This window comes from Malus sylvestris, chromosome 10 (assembly GCF_916048215.2).
Source record: "Malus sylvestris chromosome 10, drMalSylv7.2, whole genome shotgun sequence".
Classification (NCBI taxonomy): Eukaryota; Viridiplantae; Streptophyta; class Magnoliopsida; order Rosales; family Rosaceae; genus Malus; species Malus sylvestris.
The window spans coordinates 36,520,220-36,544,457 of NC_062269.1; the positions used below are offsets into that span (position 1 = coordinate 36,520,220).

General features: G+C 40.5%; 1 protein-coding gene and 2 pseudogenes across 1 annotated transcript; 1 reads left to right on the forward strand and 2 right to left on the reverse strand.

Moving 5' to 3' along the window:
* Positions 1 to 252: 252 nt before the first annotated feature.
* Positions 253 to 13,646, reverse strand: LOC126584525 (CSC1-like protein ERD4; annotated as a pseudogene).
* Positions 6,798 to 7,522, forward strand: LOC126585623 (proline-rich receptor-like protein kinase PERK2; annotated as a pseudogene).
* Positions 13,647 to 19,015: 5,369 nt separating the features above from the next.
* On the reverse strand, positions 19,016 to 22,868 carry LOC126585604 (CSC1-like protein ERD4). The gene is made up of 6 exons (XM_050250061.1): positions 22,392 to 22,868; positions 21,513 to 21,661; positions 21,089 to 21,364; positions 20,090 to 20,934; positions 19,692 to 19,947; positions 19,016 to 19,558 (listed from the first exon to the last, which is right to left on the reverse strand). The coding sequence occupies exons 1-6, from the start codon at positions 22,660 to 22,662 to the stop codon at positions 19,178 to 19,180; spliced, it is 2,178 nt and encodes a 725-aa protein (XP_050106018.1). The 5' UTR covers positions 22,663 to 22,868; the 3' UTR covers positions 19,016 to 19,177.
* Positions 22,869 to 24,238: the final 1,370 nt, after the last annotated feature.

A 24,238-nucleotide genomic window follows, 5' to 3' on the forward strand; every position in this document is an offset into this window, starting at 1 on the left:
GTGAGTTGAATCCTAAAACGTCATTGTGCTCTATTTTCGGCTAAGTCATAATTTAAAAAATAAAAAAAAAATCACCAAACACACATTGCAAGGAATAATATATCCAAAATGCTACAACCAACCAACCCAATCAAGCTCGTGCTTCCTAATCACATGTTATATAAACAAATGACACTCCAAATGCAAACTAGTTTCACAAAACTCAAACTAAATCACTCCTAACTAGTAACTACACTACAACACTATCATACATTAGGCCAACGATGCTGTTCTCGAAACGTGAGATTGAGCGTCTTTGAATTAATCATCGTCTACCTTCACGGAGCCTGGTCGTCTATCTTCCCGGAGCTCAGGCTCGGTGGGATGAAAGCTCTGTAAACTTGTTCCATGTAAGGAATTTCCTTGAGCTCGTGTGCAGCAACTTCAAGCGCAGTGTGTTGGAAAAACCGGTAGAATTTCTTGCTGCAGACGAAACTAAAGACCGAGGACATGATAGGAAGTGGAATTAAGAATGGTGCATGGTAGAATTTCTTCACCCCAAAGTAACCAAACATGGTAACTTGGTACAGTATCAGAGATGCAATGAGTCGAATTTGGATGTGCGGCCACATCCTTCCATAGCTTTCATACGATGGAATATTAACTTTCAGTGCCTGCTCGTTGAAACAACAAAAGCTTTAGTTTTCGATAGCATATGCTTGCTTAGAACAAAAAAGTAGGCTAAGTTGTATATCCCTTTGGTAAAACTTGCAAGCTCGAAAAAGGCTGAGGATATCTGATTTCGAAGGACAAGCCATCCAAGGCCAAAGTAGAGCACACCAAATGGAAGAATCAGCGGAGCAATAACAGAGTAGCAGAGGACAATTGTAATGATGAGCGTACTGTGGATGCAAATTTCCGCCTTCTTCTTCTTGGACAAAATTGCATCTACAAAACAATTAACACCTTAGGTTAAGACCAAGAATCTCATGCGATGAATTGGGGGGGTTTTTGCCGAAGAACTTCCGATACCAAAGTTAGAATTTTGAGAGAATAGTATTTTGAGAGTTTTTAAGAGTTTTGCAAGAGTGTGGTCCTCACTTTTTAGAAGAAATAGGGTCCTATATATAGAGAATGAGGTGGCCGGACCTTAGAGGATTTTGTGTGAAAATTGTGATTAATTTGGTGATTAATGGATTAATTAGGAATTAATCCATTAATTTGCCTAATTAATCTAATTTGTATGAAAGATTTTGAAGGTTATGGAATGAGGATGGATGAGACAAATTTAAACTTGTTACCTATTTTGGGTACTCCTGATTTGGTTGATGGATGATTCTCCACTGCTCGCATGTAGGAGATCTGGTATGCCTCAAGGGTAAATTTATCATCTTCACCCAAAAATCCATGTGTCGCCTTATGATTATTTTTGGCTCCACACGTATCACCAGTACTCTAGTCCTATATCCAAGATCCCTAGGAAGCCAAGCTGCTTTCACCTTAGCTTCCGACTTACAGCGATACTTCCTCTTTATATGGAAAGTGATCAGAGGAAATAGTCGGGACAGTTCAAGACCATATCCAATGAAAAACCTGTCACCAACAGTAAAGTATTTTGCAATCTTGTTTCGGTTACTGATATGGAAAACAAGAGCTAGAAGACGTAAATTGTTACTTCAGGGCCACAAAGGTGAGGAAGTAGGTTGCACTGTAGGGGAGGCTAGTTGCGAGTAAGTCAACAAGAGAGTTAGGATCCTTCTTGATGCTCTTGAATGTAACGAATAAGGTTCCACCGACCGTAACTCCAAGAAAAATGTTGAAGATAATGAAGTAGAAGTATTTCCCGGAAGAAGCCCTTACTGCATGGCTCAGGGAAGGGATTCTCTAAGCCTTAGACAAAAACAGAAGGAACTTTGGCAAGAAAGCTAGAAAGAGTATAAGTACAATTTGAGGTAGATAAGCCTCTAGCACTGTCCTAATCGCCTCTTGCTTCAAAATTGGCTTTAGAAACGGAAGAAGTTTCTTCAGATTCTCCAGAGTTGTGAATGCAGAGATAAAGGCAATTGGAACCATAAAAAAAACCACGGTCAGAGCCACAATGATATACACAACATACTGCCGCACCTGTCTCTGAAAAAACTTGATACTGAGATTACGCCAATGTAGTTGACGAGGTTCAGGAGCCTCTGTGACTGTCCATGTGTCAACAAGTTGGGCATGTAGAGTTTGAGCTGCCGCAGCTGCAGTCACCATACTGGTGAAAAAAACTAGAGCGGCATTTTACTGCTTCTCTCTGAGAGTGAGAGTGGCTTTCTGTTCAGCCTCCAGTTTCGGGGTTAATTCATTAATCTTCTCAGTGTAGTACTCAATACTGTCTATTTTTTCCCCACAAAGACCAAGGAACCTGTTCGTGGCAGGAATTTCCGCTGGGGATGTTTCCTGGCCGACGAGCACACAGCTCCCCTGGAGGTTGGCGCCGGTTGAGGGCTGCTGTCGGGCTTCTGCTTCGTTTCTGGGCGTTGTCGGGCAAGTCTCGTCGGGCAAGGCTCTTCGGGCAAGGCTGAAAGAGAAGGACATCGTTAACTTTGAGAGGTGCCTTTGTGGGGCCTTAGGTATAGGCCTTGAGGCTCACAATCAAGGTTAACATTTAGGTGCTCAGGCGTGCCACTGCCATCTTTAGCATGGCAGATGTAAAATGGTTGTCGTTCTTTCATTGTATATATATATATGTATCCAAGAAACCGTGTTAGTTACAACAGGTGCCTTTGTGGGGCCTTAAATGTAGGCCTTGAGGCTTCCCATCAATAACTAAACCAGTGCTCGAACACATCATATTTATTCTTGTGATTGTATGAGTCTTCTAACTATTATATTTCTGATTACCCGAATCCAAGGAATAGAACAAACCCAAATGGGTGCCTTTGTGGGGCCTTAGGTGTAGGCCTTGAGGCTTCCCATCAGAGTTCATTCTTATGCTTAGACTCTTAAGATCGCTGAATAGGATGAATCCAAATGGATGCCTTTGTGAGGCCTTAGGTGTAGGCTTTGAGGCTTTCCATTAGATTCCATCCCATCCTTAAGCGTTCTATGATAATCATGATATAATAGAAAGAAAACTAGAAGGTAGGTCGATTACTTGCACCCCAAGTAACTTCGGATTTCTCGTTTATCAAGGATTGTCGTGGATGGGTTAAGTCCACATAAAGTTCTTTTTTATGCCTTGAGGCCAAGGACTTTTAAACTAATCAGATTTACATGCCTGCGGGCTTAGGACTTGGATCTGATTTAAGCATCGAAGATATATTTAAATCGGATCCAAGTATTGAGAAAACTTTGTCATAGTGATTTTGCTAGGAACAGACTTGCATATAACTAAAAATATACAACATATTGCTAGACTTTAAAGAAAGAGAAGACAAAGACAGAACAAAGCAGGTCGGGCAAGATTAAACCTTATCAATTAAGGCTGATCGTCTTGCAGGTCCCTATCTTTGTGGTTCTGTCAAAGGTCTGAAAGCTTAGAGGTGGAGAGGGGGAAGGAGAATACAAAAGGGTGAATCGATACTACAACAAGTTAGAGCAGGGTAGCAGAGCTATTACAAAGTTTAAGAGAAAAGAGTATCCCGCGGGGGATAAAGGCTGGTCCCGAATGGGATGAAGGCTTGGCTGACTACAGCTTCGTTTTGAAAGGCAAATCTGGCTTTTGAGCAGAGTTTGTGCTTTTGTTTGTTTGTTTGAGTGTCGTTGCTCATGTCTTCTCTTCTTCCTTTTATAAACGACTTGACTCGGTTCCCTGTAGCAACAGCTTTGCCCGAATGCGGTCTGAGGGTGATGACTCATCAGCTTTATTACATGTAATGCCACCATAAAGTACTTTATGGGCTGTGCAGTCTGATCAGTCTACACCACTTGATTTTTGGGTAGGTAGGCAAGTGGTCTTTGTGATTTGTATCAAGTCAGAAAAAGCCATTTCCTGCCTTTCCAAGTTTCGGCTGGGTTTTGATCTTCTATTCCTCTAGGCCCCCTTTTGGGCCGACTCCATCCTTGGGCCTAAAGTTTAGTTTTAACCCAAACAGTGCCCCCTTCAATTGATATTAAACCTGGAATTCCAGGCGCCAATATTAATTGAAAGAGATTCTTTATTAAACCCACGAATACCTTGCGATTGCACTTCTGCGAAAGGAATCCCTACTTCTCCCCACCACTTTTCTCTGTTGCCCGACAAGGTTGCATTTTATCCTCTTTCTTTCTCTATCTTCATCAAATGGCTTCAGGATCCAGCCAAACCCCACCATCTTATGAGTCCGGCGACGGAATCGCCACCCTACGCCGTCTACTCAACGGGCTGCATCGTCCGCGGGCAGGTTTACACCTTGAACTATTCTTCGAGATGCATGGGGTACAGTCATTGGGTCCCGCCTGGATTTCTCGAGTCCCCTTAGTAGTGGAAGACAACATGCCTAGGGGAAACTGGTTTACCCCAAATCCCTATTTGGCCGGGTCGGGCATCTCCTCCTCTAAATGGTCATTACATCGTCGAGGCTTTCCCTTGATGAATGATCCTACCTGGGCCCAGTGGGTTGATGAATTGGAGCCCTTCTTCAAGCAAAAATGGATGAGCAATGGTATTTATGAATTACTTGTGCTTTCGAAGACTTCTATTGTCCCTAAGCCCGAATTGCTCACTTTTGCTCTCCTCTTTTGGAATACGGGCACAAATACCTTTGATTTTCGTATGGGTCCCATGTCTCCCACCATTCTCGATATGGCCCAGGTCTTCGGGGTGAGGCCGTCGGGCAGGACAGTAGATGTTACTCAAGATTGGGTTCCGTCTTCTACCACCGAGAGTTCGAGTTCTTCTACCACCTTCCTTCCTCTGAGCTATAACTCCGCCACTTTCAAGAGTTATGGGACCTCCTTTAAAGGATTCATTCCTTTTGTAAAGGAAAATTTTGGGGCAGGCTCCCCTCGGGCTGACAAAGATCAAGAACATATGTATTTTCTCCTTTACTGGCTCAACAAGCATGTCTTCCCCAACAAATCTAAGGGAGTGAGGGTAGAATGGATCCCCTTGGTGGAGGTTCTTCACAATTTTGATGATGTAGCCACAGGTCCATTCCTTCTCTCCCATCTCTATCACCTTCTTTTCGAAATGACTCGGGATGAGCCCTTTGAGACCAACTTGAACGAACCAATCTGGATGATACAACTTTGGCTGCAATGGTATTTTCCAGAATTTCGTGCTGCCAATCTAGAGTTTCCAGAGGGTGTGGCTCCTGCCTGAATTCTAGCAGCAGCTCCTCCTACAGACCATTCCACTTTCGCCTGCTTTTACTTTTTCAGAGTCTGCAGGACTCGATCAGACTTGGAATGGGGTGCGTCAGTCTTGAGGAGATACCCTTGGTTCTCTGACCAAGCCTTCCAAGATGCCCCTGGTGAGGATGCTACCCCATTTTTTTAGAGAAAAATTTATCAGCTGTATTCAACCAAGAGACTTGGCCTGGGGGGTTCGGGGCAATAGATATGATCGAGGCCTGGAGGTGTACCATCCTAACTTCTGCAGCCGGCAGTTAGGATTTAGGCAAGCTATACCTGTCCCATTCTTCGACTCTGTCCATTGTGGCACCTCATTCCGGTTACAAACCCCAACTGAAGTGACATTCCGAGCCGCCCGACGCAGCCTGGATGTAATGAGTCAAGCAGCCCGACACTCCATTGTTCTTAATTTTGAATGCACCTCGTTGTTTTCATCTTGGTGGGAGGATAAATGGACTAGAAAGTATGGAGGAGATTTAAAGGTGAATCACGATCGCATCTTCAACCAGCTTTCTCTTAAATCATATCCTGGCTCGGGCGAGCTTGCAAATTGGAAGGAAATGATTCAAGAGAAAAACCGGTTACTTCTAATAGGTACCTCTCTTTCCATCTGATTTTGTTTTCCCTCCGATGTCCATTTTCCCTCATATTTGCTTGATCCTGCAGCTCCAGTGGATACAGAATCTGAAGCCATTGAATCGGAGAATGATTCTGTTGATGCTGCAATTCTTCATGGTGCTGCCGCAGAGGCTGAGAGACGAGAAGCTGGGGAGGGGACGGATATCTCAGAATCCATTAGTGATTCAGGAGCTGAAGGAACGCCCAGGATAATCACTAAAGCCCCCAAGCGAAAGAAAGCAGCTATGACTAAAGATTCAAACCCTGATCCTGCACCTCGTCCAGCAACCACACGACCAGTTCTTACTCGAAAGAGTAAGCGGGCAAGGATTACTATTCCTCTTGAATCATCAATCCCATCTGCTCCAGTTCATGAGGCAGGCAGAAAGAAGCAACAATCATCAAGTGAGTTTCTTTCTCCTATTTCAAACTGCTACCTTTCTCCCTTATCTAATTGTCCCTTTTATCGATCAACAGGACCTCAAGCATCTAAAAGACCAATCCTTGCTTCTAAGGAAGAACCATTAAGAGCTGCTATGCTTAAAAAGGCCGAAGAATTGCGAAACACCGCCCTCCGAGAACTCGAGCTATGGCTGATATTGTTGTATAATTTCTGACTTTCATACAACTCTAAACTTGATTATTCTGACTCAGGCTGCAAGAGAGGAAACGCTCTCTTCGCCCGAGGCCTCTCCACAACCTGCCCGAGAGAAAAATCTTTCTCCCTCCCAGACCAGTCCTGCTGAGGTACTTCTCTCCCCTTACTTCTTGGATCTCTCTCCAATTTATGGATCTAATGGCTAAGGCCTTTTTCTTCTTCTATTTTGTCTTCCTAGGCTGGTGCATCTGCCTCTTTGCCTAGTCAGGGACCTCCTCTGAGATCTATGGCCTCTTCTACCGCTCTAGATGCGACCCCTTCTTCTCAATTTGATCCGTCCACATGAGTGATACTACACTTCGTGGATGAAGATGATCCTTTGGTGAGTTATTATTTCCTTATTGAAATTCTGCACATTGCTACCCAATTAACTCCTATTCATGTTTCCTGCAGCCGTTTCCAGTGTATGAGCCACCTCCCTCACTAGTGGTCTCAGATAAGGAACCCATAGTTCCTGAGATCCCTGTTACTTCAGATGCTGCCATTTCACAGGCGTTTGCTTGCCCGATAGTTGATGAACCTTTTTCTCCTCCTCCAGATCAGACTCAGGTACTGGAATGTCTTCTTCTTGCTCCTTCCTCTGGTGACCCTTTTGCTGATAATTACTGCTTTCTTTGGATATATCCAAGATGCAGGCACAGGTTCAGGCGCAGCTCCTCCTGCTGGCGGTGAAGAACCTTCTTCCCAACCAAGAGTCAGTACATTCTCTGGTGAAACCCCGGGGCTGAGTCAGGTAAACTTCTTCTCTCCAGAACCTCATTCGCTTCAACCTGTATTTGAATCAACTTGACCGAGTCTTTTGGTTTTTGTAGCAAGCTTCAAAAGAAACTTCCCCTCCTCCATTAGCTCGTAAATCAAAGCGCCCCCATCCTCATTTATCTTCTGGAGGTATTGGTACCTCCCCATCTGGAGTTGAGCAGACTAAGTAGGCAGAGATTACCCCCTCAATAGGCATTGTCTCATCGGAGAGAACTATCGGGCTGGACCCTCCTCCTTTCTCATCCTCTGATCCTGCCAAGCTGCCCAAACTCTTTGAAGCACTCGGGCGACTTGAGACGCGGTTGAAATCTTCAACGCAGCCTTCAGCAACCTCCATGTCTTTGGAGCAAAAGCAAATCTTTCAGGAATGGGCAAAGAAAGAATTCACCGCGTCATTTAGTCTCAAGGCTCTTTGTGATCTTGAGAAGGTCATAACTAAATTTTTCAAAACTGGTCGTTTGTCCAAGCCTCAGCACGATTCTTTTCTCTCCTTCTTTGAGAATTTGCGGGCTCTCATGGAACAATACCAGAGAGCGGATAGACAGGCTAACCGGGCAAAATGCTTCATGAAGAAAGAATCAGACTCCTCTACCCAAGTTAAACGGCTGATGGAAGAAAGCATGCAGACCAAAGAAAGGGTTAAAGTGGTTTCTTCTGAAATCCAGAAGCTTGAAGAGCAACTGATTGCCTTAAAGGCAGAAAGAGCAACTATTCTAGATACCCTTGAACACCAAATCGAAGGGGTAGAAGAAGCGACTTTGGAGCTAGAACAAGCCAAATCCGAACTTGTAAATAGCCATACTGTTTTGGCCGAACCTAGTAGGATTTTTACCATCATGCGAACATATCATTCCAGAGTAATCACTCTATGTAAAGATGTAAAGTTTTTAGAGTAGAATGATTTGTGACTCCCTTTTGTATTGGAATGGATATATAATTTGCTTCCTGCTTTGCTCTGTTTGAACTAGCTTCGGGCAACTCTTTGCCCCCTTGTCTACTTGCTTTTCTACCTTTATTGTTGACAACCTTAGAACCTGCCCCTGGTCCTCTGGTCCCCCTCATGGCACTCTTACTCAGCTGATGATCCCGACTCCTTAAACATGAGGTTGATCATATTTATAGGAGCCTCCGGGAAAGGGTTAGTATCCACCATCATACTGGCCTGGGGTGAATCAAGTAGCAGCTTACCCTTCACTATAAGATCTTGTACCCAATCTCTAAACTGGACACAATTAACTATAGAATGGTTGAAGGTATAATGCAGCTTACAATACTTTTTCCCCCTGATTTCTTCGGGCTTGGGCATCTTTTTGGCACTGTCGGGCAAAATTACTTTTGCCCGCACCAACTCTTCATAGATCTCTGGTGCCTTGGTTAAATCAAACGAATAGCTCTGATATTTTGGGGGCTTCATGGGGACGAAACCACCATCATTCATCACGATCTTCTGATCCTTGACAGGTTGGACTAATCCTTTGATCGTCAATCGTTTGAAGGGTGTAGTCATTTCGGCAGCACATACTTCTATATTTTCTTCCTCACGACCATCCTCGTGTTCGGGCCTGGTTTCTCCCACCTCCACATGGTGAATAGTAGCCTTGCTTTTGTAGAAATGAGGGACTTTAGAAGTGTGCTTCACTTGCTGTTCCTCTTGCAACAACCTCTCGTACTTCGTGGCAGCAATCACAAGTTCTTGTAGCTCACTGAACTGTGCATCATAAAACCTTTTTCTCAAAGGTAATTTTAAAGCCCTTTGAGCAATGGATATGAGCTGTGCTTGATTGACGGGGAATTGGCATCTCATCTTGGTCCTCCTGAACCTCATCATGAAGTCTTCCGTGGATTCATGATCGTATTGTTTTACCTCCACTAGATCATTGATGGTCAATTCTGGCTCTATCCTGTAGAACTGTTCATGAAAAGCCATCTCCATTTGCCCCCAGTTGGCAATAGAGTTGGGGGGTAATAGAGAATACCATTGAGACGCCAATCCTGCCAACGAATTTCCAAACAACCTCAATTTGTAGTTTGGATTGTCCTCATACGCCATACAGTGATTGGAGAATTTGAAAATATGGTCTCTGGAAGACACACTGCTGTCTTCACCTGTGAAGGTAGGGAATGCAGGCATCTTGAAGTTGAGAGAGAATGGATTTAGCTCGTCGATATGTTCAGGATACGGCTTCTAGTAAGTAATCCTGAATACTGGGCGAGCCCGCGGCTAGGCGTTTTGAGTCACCGTCCTTCTTAACTCAGCCAACTCCTCCCTTAGTTGCTGAGTGGCTAAATTATCATTATAACCGAGGATAGCTGATCCAATCTTCGGGCTCCGGTCATTGCCCGTATTTGCTTCTCTCCTTGGTTCGGGCCTTCTCCAGTTAGATCCTCCACCTTTATTGACCATCGGGGGTGGTCTATAGGGTGGAGGTTTATCTGACGCAGTAGTGGTAGTTTCCTTTCCACTAGTTTCTCCCATCATACCTGGCATTCCGTACCTCATCCTTTCCTGTTCGTTCTGCCCCCTTTTATTAAATGATAATAATGGGAAACTAGGAAACTCTTTTTCCGGGATCGGCTCCATCACTGGTTGACTTCCCTCAGGAATTACTTTTTTCTTTCCCATATCTCCTGTTTCTTCTAGTAGTGGAAATAAGGGAATGATTGGCTCATCTCTCGTGATAACCTGGCTCATTCCACTTCCTTGAGCACCCTTTGGAGTAGAGAACTCAAAATCAAGCCTTCTCTGTAGATTCCCTGTGAGCATACAAAGTCTGCTTACTTCTCCCTTTGTTTCTAGGGAGATCCTTTCCATTCTTTTTAACACTTGGATCATTGTAGCTTGTAGTTCTTCATTGCTTCCCTTTCTTTGTGATCTTTCAGATGCAGTCGGGCTATCTGGAACAACCTGTCCGGATGGGGAAGAAGGATTTTCTGATTGTCCTGCCATTTGGAGAAGACCTTCCTTTGGATTCCTTTTATCGAGTTTATGGTTCTTCTTTTTGGACATGCAAGATCTGGAAGTTTGGTCCCACCGAGCGTGCCAAAATATGTTCGTGGCTGGAATTTCCGCTGGGGATGTTTCCTGGCCGACGAGCACACAGCTCCCCTGGAGGTTGGCGCCGGTTGAGGGCTGCTGTCGGGCTTCTGCTTCGTTTCTGGGCGTTGTCGGGCAAGTCTCGTCGGGCAAGGCTCTTCGGGCAAGGCTGAAAGAGAAGGACATCGTTAACTTTGAGAGGTGCCTTTGTGGGGCCTTAGGTATAGGCCTTGAGGCTCACAATCAAGGTTAACATTTAGGTGCTCAGGCGTGCCACTGCCATCTTTAGCATGGCAGATGTAAAATGGTTGTCGTTCTTTCATTGTATATATATATATATGTATCCAAGAAACCGTGTTAGTTACAACAGGTGCCTTTGTGGGGCCTTAAATGTAGGCCTTGAGGCTTCCCATCAATAACTAAACCAAGGCTCGAACACATCATATTTATTCTTGTGATTGTAGGAGTCTTCTAACTATTATATTTCTGATTACCCGAATCCAAGGAATAGAACGAACCCAAATGGGTGCCTTTGTGGGGCATTAGGTGTAGGCCTTGAGGCTTCCCATCAGAGTTCATTCTTATGCTTAGACTCTTAAGATCGCTGAATAGGATGAATCCAAATGGATGCCTTTGTGAGGCCTTAGGTATAGGCCTTGAGGCTTTCCATTAGAGTCCATCTCATCCTTAAGCGTTCTATGATAATCATGATATAATAGAAAGAAAACTATAAGGTAGGTCGATTACTTGCGCCCCAAGTAACTTCGGATTTCTCGTTTATCAAGGATTGTCGTGGATGGGTTAAGTCCACATAAAGTTCTTTTTTATGCCTTGAGGCCAAGGACTTTTAAACTAATCAGATTTACATGCCTGCGGGCTTAGGACTTGGATCTGATTTAAGCATCGAAGATATATTTAAATCGGATCCAAGTATTGAGAAAGCTTTGTCATAGTGATTTTGCTAGGAACAGACTTGCATATAACTAAAAATATACAACATATTGCTAGACTTTAAAGAAAGAGAAGACAAAGACAGAACAAAGCAGGTCGGGCAAGATTAAACCTTATCAATTAAGGCTGATCGTCTTGCAGGTCCCTATCTTTGTGGTTCTGTCAAAGGTCTGAAAGCTTAGAGGTGGAGAGGGGGAAGGAGAATACAAAAGGGTGAATCGATACTACAACAAGTTAGAGCAGGGTAGCAGAGCTATTACAAAGTTTAAGAGAAAAGAGTATCCCGCGGGGGATAAAGGCTGGTCCCGAATGGGATGAAGGCTTTGCTGACTACAGCTTCGTTTTGAAAGGCAAATCTGGCTTTTGAGCAGAGTTTGCGCTTTTGTTTGTTTGTTTGAGTGTCGTTGCTCCTGTCTTCTCTTCTTCCTTTTATAGACGACTTGACTCGGCTCCATGTAGCAACAGCTTTGCCCGAATGCGGTCTGAGGGTGATGACTCATCAGCTTTATTACATGTAATGCCACCATAAAGTACTTTATGGGCTGTGCAGTCTGATCAGTCTACACCACTTGGTTTTTGGGTAGGTAGGCAAGTGGTCTTTGTGATTTGTATCAAGTCAGAAAAGGCCCTTTCCTGCCTTTCCAAGTTTCGGCTGGGTTTTGATCTTCTATTCCTCTAGGCCCCCTTTTGGGCCGACTCCATCCTTGGGCCTAAAGTTTAGTTTTAACCCAAACAGAACCCAGTTTTGTTAGTGGGTCTTGTTCCTTCTGAGTTGCCAGTTTCCTTCAATAGTGCATAAACTGCTTCAGCGCGCACAAGTTTCTTCTTTTACCCTTCTAACTCTTCCCAAATTGTGTTCACCTATAAGAATAGCGTTAATATGAATGAAAGAGAAATACTACTCAAACGAGGAACACACCATCGAACAGTCGTATTACCTAAGCAACGATTCCAGATATATGTAACAGTTAACAGAGGCATAGAATGAGGAGAAAACAGAGGAAAAACAAGCATACCTCTTTGTTGTCTGTGACATCCAATGATCTGTAAAATGTATCAGGGTAGATGGTCTTAAAATAAGAATCGACCTGTTCCTTTCTAATTTGACCTTCGGGGATGTCAGGTATGTCTCTGACAAGAATGGCAAATTGTTCTGGCTTCGCTTGAGGAGACATTAAAGCACTGGCTCTCAGGTTGGAGGCATGTTTATATGCCTTCCACAGCAAGACGTGTGACGAAAGAAACCCAGTAGACACCAAATAGAAATGCCCACGGTAGACATTGAAATTTCGGTGAAATAAATATTGACAATTGTATTAAAATTACAACCCCCATTCATTTCACCTACATCATACACTCACTTCACATACAACACACACTCATCCCACCTACAACATCCACTTACTTCACCAAACAAATGGATGGTGGTGATTCATTCTCAAAGCCTATAAATAGGCTTCTCCATCAAGCAATGCAAGAGGGAGGATTTTACATACATTCTCTCTACTCCCAAATTGGAAGAGAATTCACATCACACCAAAGCCTTGAAGCCTCGAAACTCTAAAGCTCTCAAGCAAATCCCAAAGAATCAAGAAAGCCCTCTTCGTTCTTCGTCAAAATCCTCCTTCAAGATCAAGCCTCAACGGCCCTTGAAGAAACTTCCACTAATTCAAGATCAAGCCCCGACGGCCCTTGAAGAAAGTGTTCATCATTCATCATCCGTTCATCCTAAAGATCAAGTCCCGACGGCCCTTTAGATCAACAACATCAAATCTACCCATTACAAAGATAGAATCAGAGGCTAAATTTGCAGAAGAGATTGTAATCCTTAAATCATTAATACATATATTATTTTGTACATGTGTTATTGTCTCGTTCATCGCAGGAATTACCGTGTTTACACTCACAACCTAGGACCCTGCTCCTGCACATACAGAAAGACATACGTAAATGCAATGAGCACTCAGAAGACAATTCAATTGAGAGAATTATTCTAAAAAACCACAGCTAAAAAGACCAAGACATTTCATGAAAATGTTTTATAGCTTACCTTGAGATGTCCCATGGATAACTTGTCAAGGTCACTATAAGTGCCATTGCTTAACTTGAGATGGGCCGAACAATTCCTTCTTTGGCGGGGAAAGAGATTTTAATCAAGGCGGTAGCTATGGCCTTACCAAACTATGTGATGTCTTTTTTTTTTGTTTTTTTTTTTTTTTTTTTGAAGAAAAATGTGATGTCTTATTTAAAACTACCGGCCAAATTGTGTAAAGATATGGAGAGGCTGATTACAAATTACTGGTGGCGTGGAAATAAACGGACTAACGGCATGCATTGGATTTCTTGGGACAAAATGAAGAGAACAAAGAAAGTGGGTGGTTTGGGTTTTCGGGATCTCTTATGTTTCAATCTTGCATTTCTTGCTAAGATTGGTTGGAGGGTAATGATGAACCCCACCTCATTGTTGGCTCGTGTTCTCAAGGAAAAATACTACCCGGATAGACCATTTATGGAGGCAAAACAAGGGAGGCGATCTTCGTGGGGTTGGAAAGGTATACTTCAGGAACGTCGTATTTTGGAGCGGGGGCTAAGATGGAGGGTTGGAGATGGGCAGAGTATCAGGATTGTACATGATCCTTGGATTCCAAAGTTATGTACGTTCCGTATACGGTCTAGGCATGCGGAGAAGCCGGTGATGGTAGGGGAGTTAATTGAGCTTTCTACGGGATCGTGGAAAAAGGAGTTGGTACTAAACTATTTTGAAGAGGAGGAAGCAAAACTTATACTGGGGTTGCCAATTAGTTTAGATGGTTGTCATGATAAACTAATTTGGCATTATTTTAGGAATAGAGAGTACACGGTCAGAAGTGGCTATGGATCTTCAAGCGAATGGGGAATTGGATAGGAAGGGTATGGGAAGTCTTAGTATGGTGTCTGACCATGTTTGGCAAGATGTATGGAGGCTAAGAGTACCAAATAAACTGAAGTTTTTTATATAGAGGTATTGCAACAATACTTTGGCAATGCGAAGGAATCTAGCCCGAATGAGGATGTGAGTGGAGACGACATGCGTTTTGTGGTTCGTTTGATCGAGGAAACGGATGAGCATCTGTTCTTTGGGTGTGAATTTAGTCGGGTCTTTTGGTATTGCTGGCCTTTACAGATTGATGTGGATGCCATCAAAGGGGTGGATTTTCTGGAAAGTTGGAAGAAGATTGAAGCACGGTTTAAGGATGAAGGGGTAAGAGAAGAGCTGCTACAGGAAGTTGTTTTCGGTCTTTGGAGAATATGGAAATGTCGAAATGCATTGGGTTTTGAAGGTACGTATAAAACCCCAAAGGATGCGATCGATTTATCACGAAGCCATATTCAAGAGTTTAGAGATGCCCAGCCGGTAAAGACAAGGGAGAATGAGCGCTGCGGGAAACCTTCAACGTCGGTTTTTGCTGGGCAACAAGTTTGCTGGAAACGTCCTAGTTTTGGGACTTTGAAAATTATCTATGATGAGGCATGGCGTGGGAAATCAATGTTAGGTGGCTATGGGTGGGTGGTGTGAGATTTTGCGGGACTTTTGCAGATGGCTGGTGGGGTGGGATGTGAGTTTTTCAATGATGCAGCTATGGTGGAAGCGGCTGCAATTCGTTCAGCTTTGGTGATGTGTGGGACATGCATTATGAGATGGTAGAGATATATAGAGCTTGATGCTCTATCTTTTATCAACATGATAAATGGGGAATGCTGAATTGATGCAAACTTTGAGTGCTTCATTTTTTATATCTAGAATTTGGCATCTTAGATTAGGGAGGTGAAGTTTATGTATGTAGCGGAGTGGTAACCTCGATGCCCATGCAGTGGCTTTCTATGCTACCTCACGTGGTTGTTCGTTCCTGTGAGATGCTTATGATCTTGAATTTCTTTTAATATTATTGCAGAAAATGTAGACGTTTCTATTAGAATTTAATAAAATTTATCCTTTGACAAAAAAATAAAAAGTCATGTATGATATTACTATATACTAAAATCCGGTTATAAAAAATAAAAAAATTAAAAAAAATAAAAAAAACTCTTTCACCAATAGTGATTTGACTGTTTTTCCCTTGTCTCACTGCTTCTTTTCTTTTTTATATTTCAATATGTCCAAGAAAATGACTAAAATGCCCTTTAGTCATCTGCTTCTTTCCGTTCCCTTTGCTTTTCCTTTCTTTCTTTTTCCTTCTTTTTATCCCGACTTTCTCTCCTCGCAACTCACTCCGGTTTGTCCGACTAATTTTCTTCGAATCTGGGCACAACGTGGCTCGGATCACCCCTAAATGATTTCTATTGAACTCAGGTGAATCGTAGAACAATTGCATGTCAATTTTCATTTGGGTTTTATTGCTTTCACCCCTTCTTATTTAGTCATTTGGGTATTATTGATTTAACTGTATTTCATAAAATTAGGGGGGTTTTGTATGTTTTTTGGGTGTTAATTATATTGGTTTTATTGATTTTTTTTTTTTTCGGTATGAATTTTGTTTGATAGGAGGCCGGTTCAGTGTGTAAAAGATTGCATCGGTCCTCTGTATTTGAGGGAATATTGTCATATAATCACTATAATTTTTGCATGGGTTCAAGTTAATTACTTCGAGGGTGAACTAATGTGTCATATATGTTTCAAAGATATGAAATAGATGTAGGATTCATAAAGGTAATTAAGGTAATATTTCTGCAAGATTGAGCAAAAGAGAAGATCAATTGAAAATGCACAACTATGAAGCTAAACATTATGGTAAATATCTGGATATGAATACTGCTTCCAATCCCGTAGAGAGGCCCGGAAGAATTGATTGAGAATAACAAGACGATTGACCCATTTTTTCATCTTAAATAAAGACATCATGCCCTAGACGCGAAGGTGAGTAATAAGCAACCGAAAAGAAAAAAAATAAGAAAACTGAAAATAATGTTTTTCAAAGTGTATTGATTATCAGTGGTCACGTAAATGCCAGTATCCCCTTTTCTTTCACAATCTAAAATGGAAACAGAGGATTTGCTACCTCTTTGTGACGCTTAGCTCACTTCTCCACCTTTTTAATATAGATAATATTGTTTATTTAAGAAGAAAAAAAATTGGAAAAAAGGATTTATAGAGATTGCTCACACCCCCAAAAGAATGTGATACTAAAATTAATTTAAAATTGCATTCAACTGATTGAAACATTATACAATACTAAAGGGCTTATTATATTAGCACCTCACAAATTGTTGAATAAACCTCACATACTTAATACACCCCCCACATTTGCTTTTTCAATGAAAAATTAATTTAATACACCCCACATACTTCCTCATAATACTCTCACATTCTCTATATACACCTTACATTTTCTACATGCACCCCATATTTTCTATGAGCAGTAGGTCTCACTTGGTGCGATGGCAAGTGCCTTCGCCCATGAGCAGTAGGTCTCGGGTTCGAGACTTGGGAGCAGACTCTCCATAAAATGGAGGTAAGGCTAGCCGACATTCACCTCTCCCAGACCTTGCGTAAAGCGGGAGCCTTGTGCACTGGGTACGACCCCATATTTTCTATACACCCCACATTTCTCAAATCTTATAAAGCTTTTAATTTGGACAAAAAATGTCGACTGAAATTTTGACAAAAGATGCCGCTTTAAAGAGTATGTGGGTTGTTTTCAATTCCACCATTAAAACCCAGTTGTCTGTTTTTAATATTTTGTGGTAATTTTAAGTGTTTAATTCTTCATGTAATCCATGTGATCCCTAAAAGATGAATACGAACATAGAAGCTTGAACAACGCAGCAAAAGCAAGACTAAATAATTATTAATGTCATCAAAATCACTAAAACAATAAAAAAATATGAAGTCATACTTCATGTGAAGCTTCCGAAACATCGATTTCGTGTTTCATTAGTCAAAAATAATTTTTCTCAATCAACATGTTTGTAGTTTCATTGGTTAGGATTTTGTTCAACAATAGAGGGTCAGAGGGATTTTGATAGTTGAAAAAGATAAATAATACGTTAAAAGTGATTTGTGATGTATTTAGATTTTATTTTATTTTTATAAACCTAATAAGGTCAAAATTGTCATTGCATAGTAGGATAAATAAATCATTTAATATTAAATTTCAATGTGGAGTGCATTCAACATTTTGTGGAATGCTAGTATAAAAAGCCTACTAAAGTTCACATAGTAATTGCAATACATCTTTACAAGTCATTAAGATTATGGAAACGTAATTGCTGTAGTAGTTAAGAAATTTGTATAGCTTGGGCTCGTTGGATTGCCCATCAACTGCACTTTCCTCCTCTTTAGATCTGTCATCCAACTTATAGGTTGTGCAACGTATGTCATTTTTAATACTATTTTTCCTTTATGTACCATCTGATATGATTAGAGACGTTAGTCGGAAGTGCAATTTGAAACATTTCAGTGCCATATAAGTTCATCTTGTTAGGCTATATATGCTTAAAAACATTCTCATCATCATCATTTCTATTATAAAGGCAAATATGTAACAATCAAGGGTTGTTCATAAGTTTTTGTTTGGTAACTGAGAAAATGTGATCCCATCTTTTACTTTCTTTTTTCTTTCTGTTTTTATGATTTTGAGAATTTTGTGGGATTTTGAGAATTGCACTGATTAAATCCAATTTAATTTTCTAAGTTAATAATAAGCATTATACCAATTACTCAAATACTCGGTAATTTGGTTTCAAAACTAAACATAATCTATTTGTGTGTGACGCTCTTTTTTTCTAGTTCGGGTTGAAATCACGGGCATGTTTTTATCGAGACCCTTGTATACATACTCTCTCCTATTTGTATTTGTACTTATTCTCTTCCAATAAATGAATATCGTTACTCTTTTCAAAAAAGAAAAATAATAATAATAAATAAAAACTAAACTAAACTAAACAAATTGTTTAGCATGTGTAATTTATTGCAGGCTCCGCGATATTAGTGTCACTTACTGCAGGCTCCGTGATCTTAAACAACTTGGTGAGTTCAACTTACAAATGAATTAGCAATAACAAATGTTAAGACTTACAAATATCTAGGATATTAAATTTCTAGATATTGATTGTTATGCTGACATAACCTAATAATCTCTTTCCCCAACTTCTTGAAAGTGAGTTACCAATTTCATTTTGTTGTGATTGTTACTGTATGTATAAATACATGTATTAAATTTGGTATTTTGGGTTGAAGAGAGGAGAAGAGGGAAGAAAGAGAGAGAAGGAGGATAATTTTAGAAATTGGAGGTAGAGTAACACCAGGTAGACAAAAATATATTTGTGCTTTTCACAATTAACCGCTTGATAACATAACATTTTATAGATGGTATTTGTTAATACGTTTCGAAAGAACGGTGTTTTTTTTAATTTTCACCATTTTCAGTAAAATTGTTGGTATTTAGCGAAAAGTAAAATATAGGTAGTTGATATTCACTCACATTTGTCATTACTATTTTGTGCAAGGAATAGCATATCCAAGATGCTACAACAGGTCGTACCCAGTGCACAAGGCTCCCGCTTTACGCAGGGTCTGGGAGAGATGAATGTCGGCTAGCCTTACCCCCATTTATGGAGAGGCTGCTCCCAAGTCTCGAACCCGAGACCTACCGCTTATGGGCGAAGGCACTTGCCATCGCACCAAGTGCGACCTCTATCCAAGATGCTACAACAACCATAAAAAAAATAAAAATCACCACACAAACATTGCAAGGAATAATATATCCAAGATGCTACAACCAACCAACTCAATCAAGCTTGTGCTTCCTAATCACATGTTATATAAACAAATGACACTCCAAATCCAAACGAAATCACTTCTAACTATAAAGCGCTATCATACATTAGGGCAACGATGCTGCGGTCCTCGAAACGTTGGATTGAGCGTCTTCGAATTGATCATGGTTTAGCTTCTCGGAGCTCAGACTCGGTGGGATGAAAGCTCTGTAAACTTGCTCCATGTTAGGAATCTCCTTGAGTTCGTGTGCGGCAACTTCAAGCGCAGTGTGTTGGAAAAAATGGTAGAATTTTTTGCTGCAGATGAAGATATAAAGCAAGGACAAGATAGGAAGTGGAAGTAAGAATGGTGCATAGACGAATTTCTTCACCCCAAAATAACCAAACATGGTAACTTGGTACAGTATCAGAGATGCAATGAGTCGAACTTGGATGTGCGGCCACATCCTGCCATAGCTTTCATACGATGGAACGTAAACTTTGAGTGCCTGCTCGATGAAACAACAAAAGCTTTAGTTTTCGATAGCATAGGCTTGCTTAGGAAACAAGTAGGCTAAGTTGTATATCATTTCAGTAGTTTTTCGACTAAAGACTTGCAAGCTTGAAAAAGGCTGAGGATACCTGATTTCGAAGGACAAGCCATCCAAGGCCAAAGTAAAGCACACCAAATGGAAGAATCAGCGGAGCAATAACAGAGTAGCAGAGGACAATTGTAATGATGAGCATATCACCAGGTACTCTAGTCCCATATCCAAGATCACTAGGAAACCAAGCTGCCTTCAACTCAGCTTCGGTCTTACAGAGATACTTCCTCTTTATATGGAAAATGATCAGAGGAACTAGTCGGAACAGTTCAAGACCATATCCAACGAAAAACCTGTCATCAAAGCAATAGTAAAAACCAGTTCACTAATAAAGGCATAATTTAGATAGAGTGGACAAATAGTAAAGTACTTTGCAATCTTGTTTCGGTTACTGATATGGAAAATAAGAGCTAGAAGACATAAACTGTTACTTACTTCAGGGCCACAAAGGTGAGGAAGTAAGTTGCATTGGCGGGGAGGCTGCTTGCGAGTAAGTCAACAATAGAGTTAGGATCCTTCTCGATACTCTTGAATGTACTGAATAAGGTTCCACCTACGGTAACTCCAATAAAAACATTGAAGACAGTGAAGTAGAAGTATTTCCCGGAAGAAGCCCTTACTGCATGGCTCAGGGAAGGGATTCCCTCAGTCTTCGACAAAAACATAAGGAACTTTGGCAAGAAAGCTAGAAAGAGTATGAGTGCAATTTGAGGTAGATAAGCCTCTAGCACTGTCCTAATCGCCTTTTGCTTCAAAATTGGCTTTAGAAACGGAAGAAGTTTCTTCAGATTCTCCAGAGTTGTGAATGCAGAGATAGCAGCAATGGGAACCATAAAAAATAATACGGTCAGAGCCACAATGATATACACAACATATTGCCGCACCTGTCTCTGAAAAAACTTGATTTTGAGATTACGCCAAAGTAGTTGACGAGGTTCAGGAGCCTCTGTGACTATCCACGTGTCAACAAGTTGGGCATGTAGAGTCTGAGCTGCAGCAGCTGCAGTCACCCTACTGGTGAAAAAAACTAGAGCGGCATTTTGCTGCTTCTCCCTGAGAGTGGCTTTCTGTTCAGCCTCCAGTTTTGGGGTTAATTCATTAATCTTCTTAGTGTAGTAATCAATACTGTCTACTTTTGCCCCACAAAGACCAAGGAACCCAGTTTTGTTAGTGGGTCTTGTTCCTTCTGATTTGCCAGTTTCCTTCGATATTGCATAAACTGCTTCAGCGCGCGCAAGCTTCTTCTTATACCCTTCTAACTCTTTCCAAATTTTGTTCACCTATAAGAATAGCGTTAATATGAATGGAAGAGAAATACTACTCAAATGAGGAACACACCATCAAACAGTCGTTTTACCTAAGCGATGTTCCGAGATATATATGACAGTTAACAAAGGCGCAAAATGAGGAGAAAAGGGGGAAAAACAAGCATACCTCTTTGTTGTCTGTGACAACCAATGATCTGTAAAATGTATCAGGGTAGATGGTCTTAAAATAAGAATCGACCTGTTCCTTTCTAATTTGACCTTCGGGGACGTCAGGTATGTCTCTGACAAGAATGGCAAATTGTTCTGGCTTCGCTTGAGGAGACATTAGAGCACTGGCTCTCAGATTGGAGGCATGTTTATATGCCTTCCACAGCAAGACGTATGTGACAAAAGAAACCCAGTAGACACCAATTAGAAATGCCCACAACCTAGGACTCTTCTCCTGCACATACAGAAAGACATGTGTAAATGCAATCAGCACTCAGAATACAATTCAATTGAGAGAATTATACAAAAAACCACAGCTGCAATAAATCAAAGGGAAAAGAAAAAAAGACCAAGACATTTCATGAAAATGTTTTGTAGCTTACCTTGAGATGTCCCATGGATAAGTGGTCAAGGTCGCTAAAAGTGCCATTGCTTACGCTTGCGTCGGCTAACTTATGCGCTTCTTCGGTGGCAGCAACTGACAGAAGAATTGGTAGCAGAACAATGCTAGATAAAACCAATATACCCAACACTGCCACATCAAATAGGAAAGTTAGAACCTTGAGATTTCTGGCTTTATAAATTAGGCCAACCATTGCATACTGTTATTCCAAAACATGGAAGCAATATAATCGCAGGAAGTAAAGACAAAAACAAGTACATTAAAACTCCAGAAATTCAGTATGTATTATGTAACCAAGGTTTCAAATTCTCCCAGACAGATTGAAACTGTTAATAATTCGTCAAAATTGTTATATAACTTACTACTTCAGTCATAACTACGCAAGTATGGTATCGAAAATCATCAGCGAAGTAGAAGATTATCAATTCCAAAGCAACATTTTTCTTGTAAAACAACTGTGGTCAGGTGCCAATGACATAAATTCCCTTCATTTTACACAAATCCATAGTTTTTAGAGTATAAGCAAAACTGGTACACACTCTTCCGTAATACAAATATTGTTCGAAACGTTGAAACCATTCTAAGAGTTCCAGATTTCACTTCTCAAAGCCAGAAAGAAATTAACTTTACCAATTTCATCAAACAAACTTCACCTATCCAAATTTACAGCAGTAAAAAAGTTAGAAATCTGAGAGAAAACTTCTAAATTAGTCCATCCAACAAAAACAACCACAAAGCAGCAACAATTTCAAACTTTTGAGCAAACGGAACAAAACCCAGAAACAGATGGTAAAAGCAAAGGAGACAAAGTAAATTCGAAAACCGTCAAACAGTTAAAATGGCAGAGAGACAAACAAACCAGTGCTCATGAACACAAAGTACACAGCAGTGTCGACCCCTGACACGGAAATAATTTCCTGCTCAGTGGAATACAGAGCCTCTTTGATCCAAGCAAACGGGTTCCGGGTCATGGACCCGCCCTCCCACGGATCCAACCCTCTCAAGATCCGATTCGGATAGTAAACCACAGTGTTCCCAGGCTTTCTCGAAAGCCATGTGAACAAAAACATCAGAACCACAAATATGAGGAAGGAAGTCCCTAAGGACGTCAAGAACGAACTGAGATCCATCTGGGGTTTTCTCTAAATTGCCAAAGATTCAAGCTTTTCTCTCTCTAAGCAGTTTGGAGTGAAAGTTCTAGTGAGAGAAAATGGAGGGTTAGAGAGAGAGAGACACGTTAGAGGACATTAAATTAGAGGAAGGGAAAAGTAACCGTTGGAGGAGGAGGAGGGAGAGAATTAAAGGAAGGTTGATAGCTTTTGGAGGTTGTGAAGTTAAAGTCCATGAAAGGCAATGCAAATGCCAAAACCTAAATCAATGACAAGAAATGAAAATATCTTAAAGCATAATTGGCAAGTTGTGGGGCCCTTTTGATTAGTTGGTACTTTTTATTTTGAAAATATTTTTGCTAGAATTGGTTATGCTAACTACTAATCTATTTATTACTATCAGATAAGTTTAAATTTCGAAATATATTTAATAAATAAACATAAATATCAAAATTTAAATTTATCTAATTATTGTAAATGAAATAATAAATATTATTATCACTTGAAAGTGATGAGAAAAGTGCACCTCTTTTATTTTTGAGGGACAAGGAATTGAAGTGTTTTAGTTGAAATGACAAAAGTAGGAATAGAATGCATCACAATCACTCTATAAAATTCCATTAAATTGGTGTGGCTCCATCTGAGCCTTAAAATATATTAAAAACTTTATGTGTGAAGCGGTTCACGTACCATTAATTATGTTTATATGGATATAATTTGTTGATTGCAATGATATCGACACATATTAATTTAAATAATGAAAGGTCGGTATCATATGGACAATCACAAACTACATTGTACATGTTTTTAATTATGTGGAGTAATTACTTTTTATTATGAGAGATTGGGAGACTCTGTATTTCCAAAGATGAAAATGTTGCTTGCAGGAAACATTAAGGTGGTAAAAACGGGTAATCTGCAAACGTGTGACGGTGCCTTTAAATAGAAGAAAGAAAAAAAAAAGATAGTTACAATTATGTATTGATATTGACGTTTTGTATAGAGCTTTTCGTTTGAATGTCATACATTTATTAGAAAATTCATCAATTTGATCGTTAAACTACTGACGTGGCAAGCGTAAGGCCACTCTCTTGTCCACATGAATTGAGAAATTAATTAAAAGATGAGGTATAAGATAATTTTTTTTCATTATGCTATACACATAAGCATATTAGAATTTTGGTTTGAGGAGGTATTTCACATGCATTGTAAATCACAAATTAACAAATACGTAAAAAATAAAATATTATTTACATTAAAGAGTAAGCGTATGAACTCAACTTCACAATGATTTAGGTATAAAAAAAAATTAGTTCAAATTTATCTATAGCGATAATTGAACCTAAAACCCCTCACTTTCAAATGAAGAGGAATTTAAGACAGTTAAGATTCCACCGTAAAAATAATTGGCAATATATGAAGTAACTCAATTACTTATGAGCATATGTAATGTTCCTTATATCTCCAGTGTGAGATTCATACTCTCAACAAGAATACCACTTGACCGTAATGCGTATACTTACGCAACTTACATTGTAAAAGTAACGAGCTAAGTATTTTCCTTATCATTTTAAACTTTAGGTGTAAGATCCCACAT